This window comes from Prionailurus viverrinus, chromosome B4, assembly GCF_022837055.1.
Source record: "Prionailurus viverrinus isolate Anna chromosome B4, UM_Priviv_1.0, whole genome shotgun sequence".
Taxonomy (NCBI): Eukaryota; Metazoa; Chordata; class Mammalia; order Carnivora; family Felidae; genus Prionailurus; species Prionailurus viverrinus.
The window spans coordinates 59,654,789-59,676,455 of NC_062567.1; the positions used below are offsets into that span (position 1 = coordinate 59,654,789).

Below are 21,667 nucleotides of genomic sequence, written 5' to 3' on the forward strand. Positions count from 1 at the left end.
AATTAAAGGAGTAAACAAGAAGGTGGAGAAGCTGCATCACACTGAGTTACTGAGATAATTAGAGGACAATCCTGCTGGAGCACCTGGGTGGCTCAGTCAGTTACTCTTGGTTTCAGCTCAGGTCATGGTCTCACAATTCCTGAGTTTGAGCCCCACATCTGGCTCTGAGCTGACAGTGTGGAGCCTACTTGGGATTTTCTCTCTCCTTCTCCATCTCTCTCTCTCAAAAATAAACAAATAAACATTAAAAAAAAAAAAAAAGACAATCCTGTTAGGGAGAGGCCAAAAGAACAAAGCAAACCATTCGCTTTAAAAGTACCAGATGAGCACTCTAGAAATTTAGAGACGTGGAAACCAATTCAGTAAGTGTGTGGACTGTCAGCATCCTAACGAGCATCGCTACAATCTCATTCCAAACATTTTCATCCTATTTCTGCTTCTGATGTACCATCACCAACATACCAAGACTCTGTATTAATAAAAAGACAAGATGCAAAAGTATCCCTGTGTGCTACAGTCTTCAGTGACACTAATCAACCTTTTACTGGGCAGTGACAGTACCCAGTGACTGGTGACTATACCCGGCAGGTCTTCCTAAGAGTAAGACTTACTTACCATCACTAAGTCCAGGCAGACCTTACTTTGTTTTTTTTTTTACTGCTAGTACACACTGAACACAAGCTGTGGTTCTGTCATTTGCCTACAGTTTTAGAGCAGATTGCTCTTCGTGGATAAGTACTTTTACAAGGTATACTCATGGAATACCTGGGAAACACCTTTCCAAAAAAAAATTGGGAAATGTCATATTCCATATTGCCTTCTTCAAGATTCACGGGGCATTTAGGATATTAAAGGTTCTTGCAAGAGGGGAGTCATCCTTGTCTAACTTGGCATTTCCTAAGTTTACCTGACCAAGGAGCCCTTCCCTATTCCTACTCCTCCACAGACAATCTGTGAACATATCTCAGAACTAACATGTCCAGAGAGACACTCTAGGGAAATACTCTTTTTGACTGATAAGGGATAGAGTTAATTTAAACGAATATGACCTCTTCTCAAAGCTTGGAAACATTTATTATCCTACTCTAAGAAGAGGACTGAAGCACGACCAAATAAGTGTTGAGAAAGAAAGGGGTGCCTAAAATGACAAGCGCACCTAATCGAAGGTCCACCTTGTACTTACTTGAGGAGATTCCCAAGATTGAAAAGAGCTCGGTTGTGCTGTGGATTTAGCTGGAGAGCCCTCTGATAGTAGATCTTTGCCTCTGCTGTGTCTCTTGTCAGCGTTCCGAGGTTGTTCAGGGCACTGGCATGGCGAGGATACAACCTGAAAAATTAGAGATATTAAGCCAGGATTGTTAAAAAACTCCTCAGGTGGGCACAACAATTTACTTGTTTTCCTCCCTCCTCCACCCTAGGAATGTCACAACCCAAACAAAACACTGAATTCTTCCTTTATTTTAATGGGTTGTCCACGTGAAATTTTAATTATGTATGCAGCTGCAGGCATATAAATGTGGCTGAGAAGTACATATTTGACAGGGGTATATGTAAATAACCCCCAAATGGTGCAAAAATAAACAGTATACAAATCTATCAGGTTTAACCAAATTTTAGTCCTTTGGATCCTACAATTACTTTCAATTTGCTTTGACAGAAAACCCCTATTGCCTCACCACTTCTGAGTTTCTGGGCTGGTAGGACTGCTGACCAGCTGCCCATATAATGCCCACTATGTACATAAGATGCTGGGGGTTCTTTGGATGAGGGCATCTTCATGAACATATTTGGATTGGAAGATGAGTCAGACTGCCATTATTGGGAAAGGATAATACACACGATTTTCCCATAAAAATAAACTTTACTCCCAAAATGGCTTTTCATCTTGGCTCTCTTTTTCCATTTTACCCCCTTTCTCTCCTCCTATTATAATTTGGGTGCCAACTGGCCTGAGAGAGTTCTCAGAATGAAAATCCTGACAAACACTTTCAAAAAAATTAAGTAAGTCACAAGGAAGTGAAAATGGCATTCCCAATGTTCAAAAGCAAATGTAAAGGAGGACTGGGGATACATCAGTAAGTCAAATTTATGCTGATTAAGGAGGGAAGGGAATCAATTTACTTCCATAACTCAAAACCATAAAGAAGGTAAATCCACACAGCTACATAGTTTAGTTGTTTCTGCTATACTTAGAGCAGAATATTTAGCAGACTAAGAGGTTCACTCCATCTCTGTCACCCAGAGTACTCAGAATAAGCCTGTGAAGCTGCCTGTTAATGTAGGAAAGCTAAGATAAGGCCCAAATAAAAATAGGATGTGTACTTGTCAAGTCTCTTGACAATCAAATGACATGCTTGGCCTCTCCCACTCTGTTCCACACCTTCTAAGATCAATTATATTTGGGAGCAGAAGGGGGTCCTATTTAAAAGGCTGACAAGACAAGTCTCATGGTTTGTCTTTTTAAACCTTTGCTTAACCCAAAGTTTCCTAGGTTTATTTGACCATGCAATCCTTCCCTACTCCCTTTTAGAGCAGCGATGGACACGATGAACATCTCTAAGAACTAGTATTTTCAGGAAGACATTACAGGTAATGCTCCTCATGACTGTCAAGGACTCTTCACAGGCATGTTATGCCCTCCCAAAGCTGGAAAGCCCGAATTACTCTCAATGGCTGCAGAGATTGTTGGAGAGAGAGATATTATGAGAGGAAGTTGGGGAAAAGAAAACATGCTGGGCCAGCACATGGCACAACTGTTTGCTTATCTCTGGTCACCTTTATTCAGGCAAAGACAACCTGAGGTCCCTGGTGGTAGCCCCACAACCCCAAGCTTCACAATCCTGAAGTATGGCAAGTCCTTGGCCTGAGGGACAGCAAGTCCTTGGCTCTCTTTCTCTGAGATGCCACTATGGGACATCAGAGCTATGATGAGAGACAGAATGCTCTTGTACCTGTTCATTCACTACATACCCACAAAAGTCTCCTGAGAAGCTTATGTCTAAGAATGATTTTGGAAGTGGTTACAGAGAGGATATCACTGCCAGCACTCAAATTCTTCTAAAGATTTTTTATTTTTTTATTTTTTTTTGTGCAGGTGAAGATGTTGAGCAAAGCTCTCTGACTTCCCAAAGATTTAAGGGATGTCCAATGAACGCAGTGAGAGCAGTTCTCATTTCCCTGCTGACCAGCTGTAACAGAAAGCTTTCCGGGGACATCTGTCTTCTTAAACCTTGATCTTTTCCTTGATTCTTTAGGCTTGGGAGCCCTTGAAACAAATACGTGAGGTGAAACCACTACCTATGGGAAAGGACAGTCTAAATTCAATAAGATCTTCCACCATGGGCTCACCCATCTCCTGCTGCACCCATCTGCACGGTCAAGCAACTGCCCTCGGCACTGGCTCTCAGCCCACCTTCTCAAATTTTATGTTCCCTCATGATCCACTGTCACTTAAATAGTCATGCACTTTCAATTTCACTGAGTACAAAAATGTTTCTCTTTCTCTCTCTCTCTCCCTTTTTTTTTTGAAATCAGAAACAATATAAATCCACACCAAACTCAAAAACAAAAATAATCAGTGAGAAGGAAATAAAAAACAGATATAAGAAACAGATATAAGCACTATGAGGGAAAAGGCCTTTTTATGTCCTGTGCCCCGAGAACCTGTCTACAACTGCAGAACCATGAGGCTTAGGACAGGGATTCATGGCCAACCACAAATCCCTGCCAACCATGAATCAAGCCAGGGAAGATGCTCGGTGTTAACAAAGAGTCCTGATCCATTGAGGAAAGGGATTTCTAGCATCTACAGTGGTTTACTTAATCTAGTACCACTCATAGCCCTCCACTTGAAAAATGTGCAATATTGTTTATTCCTAATAGTAAGGGTTTGCTGGCAATATCCTCTCTCACTGGGTATCCGATTAGGTTCACCTAATCACAAGCAAGCACTGCATTATTTATAAAACAAAGCTGAATTTCATTAAAAGAGTTCTTCAATAACCAAGTCGGCAAAAAATACCATTCCTTATGTTGAGTCTTAGATAGACAGAAATTTTCTTCAAACACATACTCTTTTCTTGTTTACTGAAGATCTATAGAAGGACAAGAGTTATTTTGTGCTTTTACTTTCCAAATAAACTTGGGTTTGAATTAGCTTGGGTCTAATTCAATACTGAGGGCTCCAGGAAGGGAATTTTCTGCTGGAAAAATGAACAATTTAAGGGCTGTTTATGTTGCTACATCAATGGTCAGAATAAATTTAGCCCATCTTGACTTTGACTTCTACAGGTATGTTTTACAAAAGTTCTGTTAGTGATTGATTATTCCCTTCCCTATCTAAAAAATCTCAGCAAAAGCTTCACTGAACTAGAGTGGAGTGGTGATTTTCAAACCTATTGTTTTTCACATTTTAGTAGCTTTATTTACTTTTTAAAAGTACCCCACCCAACACCCTAGCAATCCTCAGTTTGTTCTTTCTTTTTTTTTTTTTTTCTTCAGGAGTAGAATTTAGTGATTCATCACTTACATATAACACCCAGTGCTCATCCCAACCAGTGTCATCCTTAATGCCCCTCAGCCCTTTAGCCCTTCCCCCACACCCAACACCCCTCCAGCAACCCTCAGTTTGTCTCCATATTTAAAATCTCTTATGGTTTGTCTGCCTCTCTGTTTTTATATTATTTTTGCTTTCCTTCTCCTATGTTCATCTGTTCTGTATATCAAATTCCACATGAGTGAAATCATGATATTTGTCTCTCTCTGACTTATTTCACTTAGAATAATACATTCTAATTCCATCCATGTTATTGCAAATGGCAAGATTTCATCCTTCTTGATTAGCAAGTAATATTCCATTGAATATATATACCACATCTTCACTATTCATCAGTCAATGGACATTTGGACTCTTTCCATACGTTGACTATTGTTGATAGTGTTGCTATAAACATTGGGGTGCAGTGCCCCTTTGAATCAGCATTTTTGTATCATTTGGATAAATACCTAGTAGTGCAACTGCTGGGTCATAGGGTAGTTCTATTTTTCATTTTTTGAGGTACCTCCATAATGTTTTCCAGAATGGCTGCAACAGTTTGCATTCCCACCAGTAGGGTGAAAGGGTTCCTCTTTCTCCTCATCCTTGCCAACATCTGTTCTTGCCTGAGTTGTTAAGGTTAGCCATTCTGACAGGTGTGAGGTGGTATCTCACTGTGGTTTTGATTGTAGTTCCCTGATGATGAGTGATATTGAACATTTTTTCATGTGTCTGTTAGCCATCTGTACATCTTCTTTGGAAAAGTGTCTGTTCATGCCTTTTGCCCATTTCTTCACTGGATTATTTGTTTTTTGGGTGTTGATTTTGATAAGCTCTTTATAGATTTTGGATACTAATCCTTTATCTGATATGTCATTTGCAAATATCTTCTCTCATTCCATCACTTGCCTTTTAGTTTTGCTGATTGTTTCCTTCACTGTTTCTTTCACTTCCTTCAAAAAGATTTTTATCTTTTTTTTTTTTTTTTTTTTTTACTGTCATGGCTTAAGATTTATTCCAGCAAAGGATACAGTGCAGGAATAAAAGAAAAAGTATATATACAGTAAACCTTGGATTTCAAGTAACTTGTTCTGCAAGAAGATTTTTATCTTAATGAGGTCCCAATAGTTCATTTTGGCCTTGCCTCCAGAGACATGTTGAGTAAGAAGTTGCTGTGGCCAAAGTCAAAGAGGTTGTTGCCTGTTTTCTCCTCTATGATTTTGATGGTTTCCTGTGTACATTTAGGTCTTTCATCCATTTTGAGGTTATTTTTGTGTATAGTGTAAGAAAGTGGCCCAGGTTCATTCTTCTGCATGTTGCTGTCCAGTTTTCCCAACACCATTTACTGAAGAGACTGTCTTTTTTCCTTGGATATTCTTTCCTGCTTTGTCAAAGATTAGCTGGCCATATGTTTGTGGGTCCATTTCTGGGTTCTCTATTCTGTTCCATTGATCTATGTGTCTGTTGTTGTGTCAGTACCATACTGTCTTGATGATCACAGCTTGAAGTCTGGAATTGTGATGCTTCCAGCTTTGGTTTTCTTTTTCAGGATTGCTTTGGCTATGCGGGGTCTTTTCTGGTTCCATACAAATTTTAGGATTGTTTGTTCTAGCTCTCTGAAGAATGCTGGTGTTATTTTGAGAGGGTTTGCCGTTCTCTATATTTAAGAGTCTCTTATGATTTGCCTTCCTCTCTGTTTTTATCTTATCTTTCCTTCCCTTCCCCTACGTCTTTTTTTCACATATGAGTGAATCTCTTTTGTTTCACATATGAGTGAAATCAGATGATATTTATCTTTATCTGACTGACTTATTTCGCTTAGCATGATAAACTCTAGTTCCATCCAGGTTATTGCAAATGGCAAGATTTCATTCTCTTTGGTTGCCAAGTAATATTCCATTGTATATAATACCACATCTTCTTTATCCATTCATCAGTCGGTGGACATTTGGGCTCAAACCTATTTTTTTTAAGATCAATGTGAACAGCTCCTGGATTTTCTTTCTCATAGTCTTACCCAACATTTGTGTTGTTTATGGGGACTCTCTTGTTATTTCTTAATTATTGTCTTTTATTTCAGTGAGTTAAATTCTTTAAAATGTATCATAGAGGAAATATGTTATATTGTCAAGTAGTTCCAGGGTATAAGGAAGTTTATTTTTCCTCTTTAACAATGAAACCTAAACATAGAGATAGAGTTCCTATGAACTGAAGAGAGTTTTTTTCAAATATCAGATAATTTGTATTCTTTTTTGCTAATGTTTATTTTGTGAGAGAGATAGCATGAGCAGGGCAGAGACAGAAAGAGAGAGTGAGGGAGAGAATCTGAAGCAGGTTCTGTGCTATGAGTGAAGAGCCTGATGAGGGTCTCAATCCCAAGAACTGTGAGATCATGAGCTGAGCTAAAACTAAGAGTCAGACACTCAACTGACTGAGCCACCCAGGAAACACTGGATAATTTATATTCTTGATAGGAACACATCCATTTGAGCATTTAAGGGGTTCTTAATTTTTACCTAGCAGTGTTTTCTTAAGCAGGATTGATAAAATAGGTAGTTGAGGATATATGACTCCCCTTCATTCCCAGTCACCTTAACTCTGAGAACCAACATTGACAACATCACTGGGGGGTGGGGGAGCAGGAATAAAAGAAAACGGGTCCAAAGGGACCTGGGATGTATTAATGATGCTTCACATTGTAGAGTACTTTTTCTTCCATTATCTCCTTTAAGCCTCCTAATTCTTTAAGTAGAATTACTGTACTATTTTAGAGTTGAGGAAAAAAATTGAGTAGGTAATAGATTAAAAAAAAAAATCTCAGACACATGTGTTCTGTTCCTGTTCCTGTAAATCTATTTATTTTCCCCAAACATTATGAGTCATTTGACCTTCAGCAAATAAATAAACTGCTACAAATTAGAGCTTCCATTTAGAATAATTTCTCCTCTTTTTCTTTGGCCAATCCATTCACCTATGATCTTATAGGAACTAGTTCTCAGTGACAGAAGTAGAATAAACTCAATACTCAGGACACTTGGCTATTGAGATTCTCATGCACTGGAAAAATTTGTTACCTGCTGTACAAAATAATCCTGGTACCTCGGAAAAGCATAGTATTAGAAAAAGCTATTCAGTGAGTGCACAAGATGTATATATACTCTCTCATCTACTGTTCTTAAGCTTTAACCTCCAGATCACCTGAAGATCCAGAGACATAAGATATATGTGACCAAAGTTTGGTTTTATATTTTATTTCGGTCATTTACTTGGAGTTTTGTACAATGTGTTCAAAAGTTAAGGATGCTCTTAATTTTTTATCGTTTGATTACCCTATAAGGATTTCACTGTGCAAGCAATATTGTATCATGTGCTTCAGTTTGCAATTTCCTTTTAGAATATACACACCGTGATTTATTTGTCTGATTTTCACTCCACACATTAATTTATTTGAGGTTAACTATGCCAAGGGCAGATGCTTATTTTCTATTTCCTGCTGAGAAAAAAAAAAATCCAAAAGAAAAACATGGCTGGGAAAAATATTCTACCATAAAATCTGAATTTCATTGGACTAAAAAAATGTCCAAAGCAAACTTTATTTCAGGAGTCAGCAGCATATTTTCAACCAGATTAGTCTCTGGCACTTTTTAAGTGCTTTCCTGTTATAAGATTTGAACTATCATGTCACTAAAATGTACCAGGTAACACTGATTATTGATCTGCTTTTTTACTTTTTTGAAATTGTCACTAACAAACAAGTCTTACCACTTTCTTTTTGTACTATTTAAGATAGCTTTGGAAAAAACCTCACAAGCAATTTTGGGAAATGTGACACACTCTCGAAAGAGGGCCAACTAAATTATCTGACCTCTCACAATGGATGACTTCTCACAGTGATCCAGAAGGACTCCGCCCAATTGATTTTCCGAGATAATTTAGAGTAGAACCCTGTTCTCTGATGCCCTCAGGAAATGAGTCATTTTAAGTGGCTGAATTTTCCTGATTCCTGACAATTTAACTCTAGAGGTTGGGAAATGTATTCAATTAAATATGTCTCTGCTTTTTGAAATAGAAAATGGTAAACATAATTTAACCTTTCTCAGAGGCTTGGGGTGATTGTAGTGACCTTTGGTTTTTGTGGCAGATGGTGGGGAATTGCTCTGGTGGAGTAGAAAAAAAATAACTGTATTTGGAGTCAGAAGCCATGTGTGACTTTCTAGCTATGTGATTTTGAATTTATGTCTGTCCTTTAGTTGCTTTCTCTATAACAGTAAGGTCAATAACATAATGACCTTCTTATCTTTTCATACCCATCATCATACCTGTTCCACTACAAACATTTAATGTTTTGGGATTGGTTGCAGGACCTCTGGGTAGTAGTACTTGGCTGCCCCTACAGACCTAATGAACCCATGTCAGGCTGAAGCCACCAGCTCTCCTTCTCTCATGGATTTCTCACCCTCCAAAAAAATCATTGTCTCCACTGTTGTCAATGGCCTTCAGCTTGCTCCCATCAGTCAGAATAACATCCATTATTTCTTCATCACTAATCCAGTGAACACTCAAGTCATCTTGTATCCATCTGTCTCTCCTGTGCCGTGGGTTCTCAGATGTGAAGGACACATCACTCTCTCCATTTTAAGAATGTAGGAATGTTCTTTGTCAAACCCTTATCCCAAAGTCTGTCAATCCTTCATCATCTAAAGCAAATGATCCCCACAGGCACCAGAGGCACTTCCTCCAAGCCTTTCTGATACACTGAACACCAAGTGGAATTTCAGACACATGCAATTTTAAAAGCTACATTGAAGGTTGTAAGGAAATCCAAAGTCCTACGTGACAGATCAATGTGCGCATGGAATCCTTACTGTAATAACACTTTGTAGCATGAATAGTACTCTGCAGGAAAAGTGTGTCCATATTCCTAATCAATAACTGCCAATGAAGAAGATCATGAGGGACAGGGAAGGAGAAGGGTACATATCCTGAATATCCACCTCAGGAATTGGTGGTCACCACTGGCAGAAACTAGGGGTATTAAATGCCTTGTGATACATGCGACAGTCCTGCATAATGAAGAGCTGTTCCATCTAAATTGTTGACGGCTCTCCCACTGAGAAACAGTGCTTGTTATTACAGAGGGGTCCTCCGACTCTAAGGGAGCCTGTGATATTTTATGCATTATATTCCCTCAGTCTTTCTTTCAACAATCACTTATTGGGCACTTACTAAGGGCCCACAGAAATAAAGAGAAAGCAGCCCTTGCTCTCAAGGAGGTCCCGTGGCAGAAGAGGGAGAGACAAGGACACCAACTTACTTTAGTGCACTATGGTCAGAGCACACAGGGCAGAAAGAGACAAAGCAGAAGGAGGGGAGTATAAGAGACAGGAGCTCATGGCAGGAGCCATGGTAATCACCAAGGTGTTGCCAGGAGAGATGATGCGTTACCAGAGAGGCAGTAAGAGTTAGGGGGAAGGGGAGGAGGGGATACAAATAGGAAGAGGAAGGAAGGCTGCTTCAGAGAGAGAAAGCAAAACCAAACAGGACTCAGGAAACAAAACATTTTACTCCAGCTTAAGCACAAACTAGAAAGCAAGGCAATAAAGGAAAAGGAGCTGGTTTGGGACAAAAGGTGGTAATGTGAATCTCAGGTGCAGAGAGGGTAATTTGTGGAAATGTCCAGGAATCAGATGGACAGATGGCTCTGACAGGAAAGCTATGTGGTGAAATTACAGATCTGAGAGTTAATCAGCATACAGACATTAACTAAAGCCTTTGGAACTCAAGAAATCCCTTGGGAGGAAAGCAAAGATTGAGAAAAGAAGGTGACCTAGCAGAGGGGTCTGAGGACTCCTCTATTCAGGGTTTGGAGGAGAGTCTCAAGAAATAGAAGAAAAACCATGACAGCATAAAAGCTGAAAAAGAACCTGTCTAAAAAGGAGAGAGCAGTCAACAAAATTAATGCTGCCAAGCATCAAGTAATTTACTGATATATTTATTTATTTTTTTTTTTTTTAAATTTTTTTTTTTTTTCAACGTTTATTTATTTTTGGGACAGAGAGAGACAGAGCATGAACGGGGGACGGGCAGAGAGAGAGGGAGACACAGAATCGGAAACAGGCTCCCGGCTCTGAGCCATCAGCCCAGAGCCCGACGCGGGGCTCGAACCCACGGACCGCGAGATCGTGACCTGGCTGAAGTCGGACGCTTAACCGACTGCGCCACCCAGGCGCCCCGATATATTTATTTTTAATGTTTTATTTATTTATTTTGTGTGTGTGTATAAGAGAGAGAGAGAGAGGGAAAGAAAGAATGAGCAGGGGTGGGGCAGAGAAAGGGAGAGAGAGAATCCCAAGCAGGCTCCACCCTGTCAGTGCAGAACCCAAATGCTGGGTTCAAACTCACAAACCATGAGATCATGACCTTAGCCAAAGTCAAGAGTCAAAAGCTTAAATGACTGAGCCACCCAGGTGTCCTGAGAGTCAAGTAATTTAATTGCCAAGCAGCGTCCTCCTCAGGAGTTACCCACCTGGAGGCAGCTGGTGTGCTGGAGGAAAGCAGTTTCAGTGGTGGAGAGGGAACCAACTGCAGTTGAGTGATGAGAAGGACACAAGGGAGAAGAAGACACTGAGACTTGCAGGAAATTTCACTACTTGAAAGGTGGGAAGAGACAGACTGAATGGCAGGAAGGGCTAACAGGAGATGTAGAGGCTGGTTTGCATATTTATTTAAAGATGGCAGGGACGCCTAGGTAGCTAGTCGGTTAAGCGTCTGACTTCCACTCAGGTCATGATTTCACAGTTCGAGCCCCGCATCGGGCTCTGTGCTGACAGCTCAAAGCCTGGAGCCTGCTTCAGATTCTGTCTCCCTCTCTCTCTGCTCCTCCCCCACTCACACTCTATCATTCTCTCTCTCTCTCAAAAATAAATAAACATTACAAAAATTTCAAAAAATAAATAAAGATGGCAGAAGCCTGAGAATATTTAAGTATTAATGGAAAAGTGCCCAGTAAAGGAAGGGTTTTAAACGAAATCTCTGGGGAGCTGGAAATGATGCACTCCTGAGCACAGGCGTCAGCCTCAGAGGAGACAAACCAGAAGGGTAGGTAATTGGAGAGGCGGGGGGCAAGATGGGTTTGGAGGCAGATTAAATTTATGTTCTGTAGAAGCAACTAAGGATCTACTTTTGATGGTTTTTAGTTTTTACACTGTATTTCAGTTACCATTTTTAAAAAGTGGTTTAATTAATTTATTTTGATGGGGGGGGGAAGGGGCAGGGGAGAGAGAGAGAGAGAGAGAGAGAGAGAGAGAGAGAGAATGAATCCCAAGCAGACTCCACGCTGTCAGTGCAGAGTCTGATGTGATCACACGAACCATGAGACTGGTTGAGATCAAGAGTGGGCTGGGCTGAGATCAAGAGTTGGATGCTTAACCAACTGAGCCACCCAAGCGCCCCCTTGATTACCATTTTTAAAAATTTCAGGTAATTCACAAAGAAAAAGAGACCGTTAAAAGATGTCTACATGCAGCATTCATCCATCCAACACGCATTTACTAAGAGCCACATTCCTGGCATTGTTCTCCAGGCTGGGGGAAAGGACACAAATCTCTACTCTTGTGGGGCTTTCCTTTTAGTGGAGGGAGACAGACAATTCACAAAATGATAAGTAGGTTAGAGGGTGATAAAGGCAGTGGAGAAAATGAAGCAAAGAAGAGGAATAGAGTACGTTGGTGGTGACCGCACTCTTAGGTGGGGTGGCCCAGGAAGGCCTTGGGACAAGATGACATAAGTAGGGAGTCCTGAAGGAAGGGAGTGAGGCAGCTGTTTAGAGAGTGAGAGGGTGTTCTGGGAAGAGGGAACCACAAATTCAGAGTCCCTAAATAGGAAAGTGGCCTGACTGATGTGTGCCTGGAGCCCTACACGGCTGGAGCTGAGTGGTCAAGACAAGGTGCAGGAGGTGAGGTGTGAGAAAGACAGTGCAGGGCATGGAGCCAGCTGCAGGGGCCTTGAGAGACAGGAATCCAAGTGAGAGACGATGGGCCGTGGAGGTGGAGAGAAGGGTCAGATTTGGGATATAGTCATAACATATAATGAGTTTATCACTGCCAGGTATATACACACTGCTTTAAGCTTTGAAATAAATTAATTATCTTATAATATTCCAACCGTATGAAGTATCTTATAATATTCCAACCGTATGAAGTAGGTAACACCACTATTTTCATTTTAATAAAAAATCTAAGTGATATTGTTTAAACTGTCATAATTGCTTATATACGAAATTGTAACATAAGCTAGTGTAGTGGATGCTGTCTTACAGCACCCAGACAACACCCATGTCTGAAGCACTTGCTGACGGCTCACATGGGGGTCTTCTCTGGGCATTGCTCTCCGCCTCGGGGGAACTGCCTCACTAGAGGCTACCCGCCCTGCCTGGGGCAGTGATTGGTTGATAAGGGGGCATAAAGGTTCCACTTCTTGCCTCCATTCTTGGCAACCCTGAGGGGCCCTCCCAACTCCAGATCTTCCTAAGGGGTCAGCTGAAGCCCTGGGACTGCACTGCCCTCAACCCTCCCCTGCATTGACCATCCTGCTTCCCTGGCTTCCTTCCCTGGTGTTCCTCCCAACTCCAGAGCTTCCTAAGGGGTCAGCTGAAGCCCTGGGACTGCACTGCCCTCAACCCTCCCCCGCATTGACCATCCTGCTTCCCTGGCTTCCTTCCCTGGTGTTCCAGAGAGCACTTCTTAATAGACTTCCTGCATGCAAATCCCTGCCCCAGGGATTCTGTTTCCTGGGGAAGCACAGCAAGTTTTTAAAGTGAAAGTGGTATAAGGCAGGGAAAAGAAGAAGAAGAAGAAGAAGAAGAAGACGACGACGGAGTGAAATATTTTTGTTGTTATTTTAAATGTTTGTTTATTTTGGGGAGAGAGTGTGAGCGGGGGAGGGGCAGAGAGAGAATCCCAAGAAAGATCCATGCTGTCAGCGCAGAGCGGGAGGGGCTTGAACTCACAAACCATGAGATCGTGACCTGATCCAAAGTCAGATGCTCAACCGACTGAGCCACCCAGGTGACCCTGGAAATGTTCTTGAGTAGAAATTACACAACCTTCATTCAGAAATTTAGTCCATAAGTATGGCCATAATATGAGTCAATTCTAGTTTTCTAAATGAAATAGGGCTTAACTTCTTGGATTTAAGGAATAAAACTGCTATTCTTAATTAACACAAAATACATACAGTAAAGTTATTATTTCATCAACAAAAAAATAAAACTAATTTCAACTGTCTACTTGTGATACTGGAAAGTGTATTTAGACTTTTATAAACGAAAATACCACATGGGCAGAAAAGCCTATCTCCACTTGTTAAACCTGGCTAACAAATGGTCCTGGAATTTTAATTCTTTCCAGAAATACATGGCAGCTGGTATCCAAGGTCACTTTCACTCGTAAGAGTTATTTTAAATGTTCACTTAAAATAGGCTGTGTAATGAAGGACTTTTAAAAAAGCCAATAAATCCTGATTTAAGAAAAAAAAAATGTTCACATGCTACCAGCTTTATAGACAGCATTTTTCAAAGGAATTATATAAAGCAATCCTATTGATAAACTAAGAACATTAGTGAACAGTGGGCTAATTACACATAGTTAGATTTCTTTAGACTCTAATGATAATGCTGTTTCTTCGATTCTTTCATTACTGTTTTCCCCATGCACTCCTACAGTCTAATGGAGTCTCCTTGCAGAATTCTGGTTATCCACGCAGGAGAGAGTGCAAAGAATGCTATCCGTGGTTGCTATTATCATGACAAGTCTCTATATTTTGCATTAAAAAATGCAGTCAGGGGCTCCTGAGTGGCTCAGTCGATTAAGCATCTGCCTGTTGATTTCAACTCAGGTCTTGATCTCACGGTTTGTGAGTTTGAGCCCCACAGAGGGATTCCTTGCTTGGGATCCTCTCCCTGTCTCTATGTCCCTCCCAGCTCTCTCTCTCTCTCTCTCTTCACCCCCGCCCCAAATAAATAAATAAACATTAAAAAAATTCCAATCAGGAAGATTTTTAGTTCTATGTTGTCCCACATGTTAGCTAATTAAATAGCTAGTAGAGATTTCTTTGGTACAGGAGCATTAAAAGCACATTTCTTCCCCTTTAATTATGCAAATAGAAAAGAGCTTGGTCAAGGACTTCTATCCCCTTCGAATAGTCCATTCATTCCCTTCAGATTTTCTGTTTAGAACATCAACAACAGATGTATCGGGAATGGAAAAGGCTGCTCTAAGGGTCCCCTGGCTGCCCAAGCATATTTGAGTACCCTCAGGAAAGGGTAATGTATCTCCTGCTTGATAGGAGTATGGGAAGGTGGAAATCTCAGATGATTTACTGTGTATTTCATGTTGAAAGCATACCTGTGAGAAAGAAACAGCTGTCTGGGTGACTGAAGATCACAGCCCTTGTATTAGGAGGGAATCCTACGTAGCACTGATATCCAATCACTGGAGATACTCTGGGTGTAGTGCGGCAGGAGGAAGAGGGCATCTACGCGAACAACTGTTCCATAGAACATGGGACAATTTGCTGCTAACAGTGGGGAGGCCTTCCTGACTCACCTGGACAAAGATGAACTCTATTCATTCCCAGGTGGGGGGGCTCTTGATGGCCAGCCCATTTTAACCAACCAGTAACTGAGTCATGCAGGGAATTTAAATATAAAATGAAAAACAATTTCCATGACTCTATCACCTGTAGTGAAAAATCTTTTAAAATAATCTCTTCACTATGTCATCAGATTTCCAGATGTTCTCTATTCTCTGGAAATATCCACAACTTAATAAACTTTCTCTATAAGCCTGGGCCTTTTTCATCCTGTAAGTTGAGTTGTATGAGTAAAAGCCAGTTGTGTTTATTGACAGATTTACTGCAGTTTTAGTTTTTATTGCAACTGTCCAATGTAATGAAACATTTTGCAAATTGACAAAATATAAATGTGGAAAAAAAGAGAGCTGTTATTTATATAGAAGCTAAGGAAATACTCTGGAAATACTTAAAAAAGAGAAGCTGCTCAAGAAATTGCTGTGGAATTAGATGTAAGAGTAACTGTGAAAGACTGCAGGAGGAAAATCAGAAAAATCTCAGTCATTACATTTTTACTCCCCTTTAAAGTATCAAAACCTGATCATCAGAGAAATGATTTATGGATGTGATTTTTGCAGATTATAATCAGTAGACTCTTACCCAAAGGAAAAAGCTTGGTTTGATATTTGAAGATTGGTGAATGTATGTACATGTGAAACTTGAGGGTACAATAAATCATTCAAGAATGTGCATAATTTGTCTTACGATTCTCCACTTTTAACTGACTTTTGAAGCAAATCAACAGGCCACTGGCCAAGGGCACATGCAGTATCTTCTGCACTTTATCCAGGCAGGGCCACCATCTCTCCTTGTGGGCTTCCTGGATGAGTCATTTCATGGAGTTTTTGTGCAGGAAGAGGTAAGATATTGGGTGGTCTCTGAACTTTCTACTCCCCTCATGTGAGATGGAATGTTAGAAACTTTCTCCAGGTTTTGAACAATGGTCGGCAAGCTCTAGAGGCAAATGGCAGACCCACCAGTGCTGTTCTGATATTCCACCATATGGCATCCCGAACTTTATAGAGCCTGGAATAGGTATAAACATGAGAGCTGCCCCTCATAGCAAAACAAAGCTAACACTTGTGTTCACTGAGGATTTGAGAGAAGAGTTTTGCCATTTTCCTTTGCTGATTTGGGTCTTAATCTGAATCTATAACCTCAGCTGCAGCATTTTCCAGGGGAGATTTTCCTTGCACTACAGAAATATAATAAATGAGGTACACCAAAAGGGAGGAGAAGTTAGTGGTGCTTCTTTGTTGTCTAAAACATAGAATAAGGTTTAAAAGAAGCAGAATATTCATGGCATATATAATTACCAATTTAATGTAGCATTATTTCCAGCATTGTAAGCCAGCCAAAATGATATTGGTATAGATACAACCCTAATGACTAATTTCATCATTGCCTTTGGGATCTACCCAGTCATTGCAACAAAAATGGATAATTGTTGGGACTGATTTCAGATAATAGCGCCGTTAGCCCTGTATTTTCCTAATCATTCTCTTTCTTGCTGTGTGCAAATATGGAAACCATCAGATACACTAAAGTTGAAACATGGAGGAAGGAGTCAGAGCGGGGGGTGGGGGAGAGCTCTGTCTCAGCAACTTCCACAAAGAAAGAACAATATTAAAATAAGGGCAGGGGCGCCTGGGTGGCTCAGTTGTTTAAGTGTCTGACTTTGGTTCAGGTCATGATCTCACAGTTTGTGAGTTTGAGTCCCACATCGGGCTCTGAGCTGACAGCTTAGAACCCGGAGCCTGCTTCAGATTCTGTGTCTCCCTCTCTCTGCCTTTCCTGTTCACACTCTGACTCTCTTTCTCAAAAATAAACATTAAAAAAAATTAAAAGATAAAATAAAATAAGGGCAGTCTTCCAGTCATCTCGGATAAATAATCATGAAAATGATGAATAGTCCTGGTATTTTCCTTTTCTCTCTAGCACAAAGAGTGACAATTTATTTAAAAGCAAACAAACAAAAAAACAAACCCAGATCCACTGAAAATTCACCACAGAGGTATCCACACAAAAATGATGCTACTTAAATCAGAAGTATTTTGAGCCTGGTGTGAGAGGATGAAATATTTCACTAATTACTATGCAGTGTATTTATAGCTTTAATTGTTTTTCCCCCACTTCTCAAGGGACATGTTTCTTCCAGAAGCACAGTTGCTGAAGCAAACATTTATTTTTATTGTTTCATGGGAAAAAAGCGGTAGTACCCAACCAGCTACTATAATTCTGTAAAATCAGCTGCTAGAGAATTTTATGTAATTTATACTTTTGCCCCAAGCAGTGCCTTAGGGTCTGCCTTATTTTTCTGTTTGAACTTGACAGAAAATAGTCTTCTGGAATGCAATAAATTTTAAAAGATTCTGATAATACTTCCTTTCAACGAATACTTTTCAGGCAAACTTACTGCTCTTTTCTTCTCTTCAAGAAGGCTCACCTGAAATCCTGAAATATCAATTAACCATTAAGCCAAAACATACTTTATTTGTACCCTTGAAGGAATATGCCTCTTTAAAAAAGATATCTCCTCATTGCAAAAATAATACATGTTCATTGTGGAACATCTGGAGTACAAAATATACAGAAAAAAATTAATCTACTCACCAACCAGAGGGAAGTATTGTAAACATTTGGGTAAACTGGCTTCCAGTGAAAGAATAGAAATCTGAATTAAATCTTAAAAATGATCTTTTATTCCTAAATAAAAAACCTATTTTCCTTAAAAAAAGTTTTGTTACAATTTTCCTCTGGGACTTCCATTTCTTGGATCTTTGGAATAGTATTTGATAGTGAACTTGACGTGCACAGTTTAAAATTTTTATCATATTGAATGCTAAATAAGAGACCCTGAAGTCTAAAATATTTCAATTGATGAATAATATACTTATGTAAGAACACCGTTCAAAAGGATAATTTAAAAAATCAGGCCAGTGACTTTCAGAATGATGATTTCAAACTAAGCTTTGAGACAATGCTAGTACATACTTCAGAGAAATATCTATTTGTTTGGTATGCATACTTTAAGCATATCCCAAAATGGAACACTAGCCCAAAATTCAACCAAATGGGGGCCAATCTGCAGGGGTATGGAAACCTTTCTAAAAAGCTTCTGTGAGTCTCACAGTACTCAATAAAAGAGAAGACTCACCTGTCTGTGTTTTGACCATTTGGAGATTCCAAGGTTATGTATAGTTCTCCTGCCTCCACATGTTCCAGATTACAGACATTTATCATGTGGGATCTTTTAGATAAGACCATCTTGAAAGCCAGGATTGCAATTGTGAGTACTCAAGAGCAATAGAGACTGCCACTGGTAATATAGGCTTACATTTGTAGTTTCTCTTAAAGTGACATGTAAAGCTCTGTTTAGTATAGTCTCTTCCAAATGAATACAGGGAGATGAGTACAAGAAGAGTGTCAGGGCTGTTTATACACATACACACACACACACACACACACACACACACACACACGCCCCTTATTAACATATTCCCAGCATGGTAATCAAGTGTCTTCTAGTACTCTTTCTATTGAATACAACTATCAGGGTATTTATTTCATTTCCATATTCAAATGCCTTCATATAAATCCTTTCTGATAATGGGAAGCCTGAAGTGAGAAGAATTCACTGGAATACACGTTCTCAGAGTTTACTGGTGTATTTTTGACAACCAACTCCTGTTCTCCTGCATATGTGTATTTGACCGGGTGTCACTTGAGTATCGTGTAGCAATGGAAACTTTTACAGGAAAACACCAAGAATTAGTAGCAAGGCAGAGTTACCACATTCACAACAGACTTGAGCACTGAGCAGAAGATGGGGAGTCCAGGATCCATACCACCTCCAAGGAGATGTTCACTGCCCGCCCCCCTCCCCCCCCCCCCCACACTGGGAGGGTGAGCCAATGAACCTGAGAAGCACAGCAGGGAAACAGTCCTAGGGCGCTTACCTGAGGGCTGTTCTGTAGTGGTAGATCGCTTCCCGGTTCCGACCTTGATCCTTCAGGAAATTGGCGTAGTTGTAGTGAACCTTGGCATTGTGGGGCAGAGTTTGAACTCCAGACCTACAATTAATACATTAAAAAAAAAAAGAACAACAAAGAATACTAGTTAGGAATACTGTCAGTTTCTTTCATGTTTTACTCAGTTTCATGAACCTTCATTTGAAATGTCCATTGCATCCATCTAAGTCAGGTTTTCCAAAATTTGTGAATCGTGTCACTTATTAAATATGCTTCTCTGGAAAATAATGAAGGCAGTGTGTGGTTGTGCACAACTAAACAAACATGCTGACCGCATATGAAGCAGAGGGGGTGGGATGGGATAATTCTCTGGAGAACAAAACTGCATGCTCAGGTTAATTCAGTTTTTTCCTTCCTTGCTTCTTTTGTTCACTTACAACCTTCCTTTAAAAAAACATGGAGAACATCTACAAAAATATATCATTACTAGACTGGCCTCCCTATTATGTTTTATTGGAAATTAACATTTCCCATGTACCAAGCCTGGGCTAATTAAAATAAATAAATAAACAAATGCAGGTATAATTATTATTTTACAAGTTGCAGAAAAGGAAATGAGGTTTTGCTCAAAAAGGTAAAAAAAAAAAACAAAACCTTGCTTAAATGTCACTGTATTAGTCTGCTTGCACTGCCATAACCAAATACCTGGGGAACGCCCACAGGATAGCACTGAAATTTTGGAGACGATTCAAGGGGCAAGTGGGGGCAGGAGAGGAGCCATTTCTCATTCATAACTAGCCCACACATTTAACCTGTACACAACTACACAGCTGGTAAGTGGCAGAAATGGGATCCTAGAGGATTCTAGTTTGGTTCTAGAGTCCCTTGTTCCCTCACATGCAGGAGGTGGGGGCAGGGGAATGATGAAAGAAAATGGGTTGGAGGGCCACTTGGAAAGAAAACTGGAATTCTTGAGGATTAAATGCGGGAGGGGGACAGTTGATGAGAGAGAAAGCATAACAACCTAGTTTCTGGGCAACTTTAATGCACTACTACCTCTCCCAGATAACATACTTTCATTCAGTTTTTAACTTTTTTTTTTAACGTTTATTTATTTATTCTTTGGAGGGGGAGGGGCAGAGAGAGAGGGGGAGAGAGAGAATCCCAAGATCGCGGGGCTCAATCTCACAAACTGTGCGATCGTGACCTGAGCCAAAATCAAGAGCTGGACACTCAACTGACTGAGCCATCCAGGTGCCCCTAGTTTTAAATTTAAAGGTAAGATTAATAGAAGGATTTCATACAAAGTGTTAAAACCCTGTTGGGGAAATATGTAAGGGCACTGTAATCTCTGTTGAACGTTCAGTGAAATAACCAGCAAAGACAGTCCCACTTAAAATCCAGTGGCTGGACATCTGAGGAACTCTCCAGAGGACAGAACTTACAGAGAGTGCAAGAGGCTAGAGACCAATCCAAGGGCAACATCATCTGAAGCAACAGACTCCACACCTACCCAGGTTGCTTCAGTGACTTTAAATGTATGGCAGGTTGCTGGGATTTTTTGGTGGGTGGGGTGTGGCTGAACACAGACTAAATCTGTATCAGGAGCAGTTAAACCTCAGATCCTCATCCCTACCCTTAAAAGCTAAGTGACTTTTTTCATTATTCTTTCCCCATCCCAGCAAAAGGCAGGAGTTTTACTCTCTGGAAAAATAGAGTTAGAGAGATCCTGCACTCAGGAACAACAGGTACAGCCGAGGGAAGGGGGAAGAGCTGTACCTTAAAGGTAGATTATGGGAGAATCTGTATTCTGAACAGTGGGATCTCAGTTTGTCCTCCTTAAAAAGCTCTCTGAATAGCCAGGATTAGACTTCTCGGGAGGAGCCTGGAGGAATTTTCTCAGAAACTGACCCACCCAAGACAAAAGATATACAAATGCTGACATTTGGGTTCTCCGGTAAAATCATCAGTATCCTTCAATCGCCCTATGGTGAGGTCCAACAGCTGCCACATAGAGCTAGAATTTTAATGTAATATTTAAAATGGAAATTACCCAAAGTGTTTTTAGTCACAGGGGAAAAATCTGGGTCAGAGTGGTAATAATGGCTTTAAAAAATTCCAATTTTTAACCAGGAAAACTTCTGATTTTTCTATCCAGAAATAAATAGTGCAAGGTAATAGGCAGATTTTAAAGGTAACTTTGATTTCAGTGTGGATATAACTGGCATATTGGAATTGACCCTTCCCTCTGTGTGATTGGCATGGTGACTCTCAATTATATTTCACCCGAGGAACAGACAATTAGGCCTGTGGAAGCATAGTCCCTGCTCGGATCAGGCATTGTTTAGTGATGGCCAGAGGAAGTAATAATATTCATAACAGGCAAGCTGATGTGGGTGGAGTAACTTGAATCCTAAGAACACACTGCTTTTTCCATTGTTGTTTTTGACCTTTATGTTCTCTCTGTGATATTTTTCTGCTATGTTTTTCCAGCCTCTCATTTTACAATGACTAGTTTGTGGATAAAGGGAAA

At 40.2% G+C, this 21,667-nt stretch overlaps 1 protein-coding gene across 2 annotated transcripts in view; it reads right to left on the bottom strand.

Annotated features, from left to right (window-relative positions):
* The window catches only part of TMTC1 (transmembrane O-mannosyltransferase targeting cadherins 1), a 278,435-nt gene that overhangs the window by 56,040 nt on the left and 200,728 nt on the right, over nucleotides 1-21,667 (bottom strand). For both annotated transcript variants that reach the window (XM_047866166.1, XM_047866165.1), the window contains 2 exons: nucleotides 19,123-19,236; nucleotides 1,184-1,327 (listed from right to left, as the gene is read on the bottom strand). In XM_047866166.1, the coding sequence (XP_047722122.1) occupies nucleotides 1,184-1,327; nucleotides 19,123-19,236 (258 nt within the window). The remainder of the gene's footprint in view (nucleotides 1-1,183; nucleotides 1,328-19,122; nucleotides 19,237-21,667) is intronic.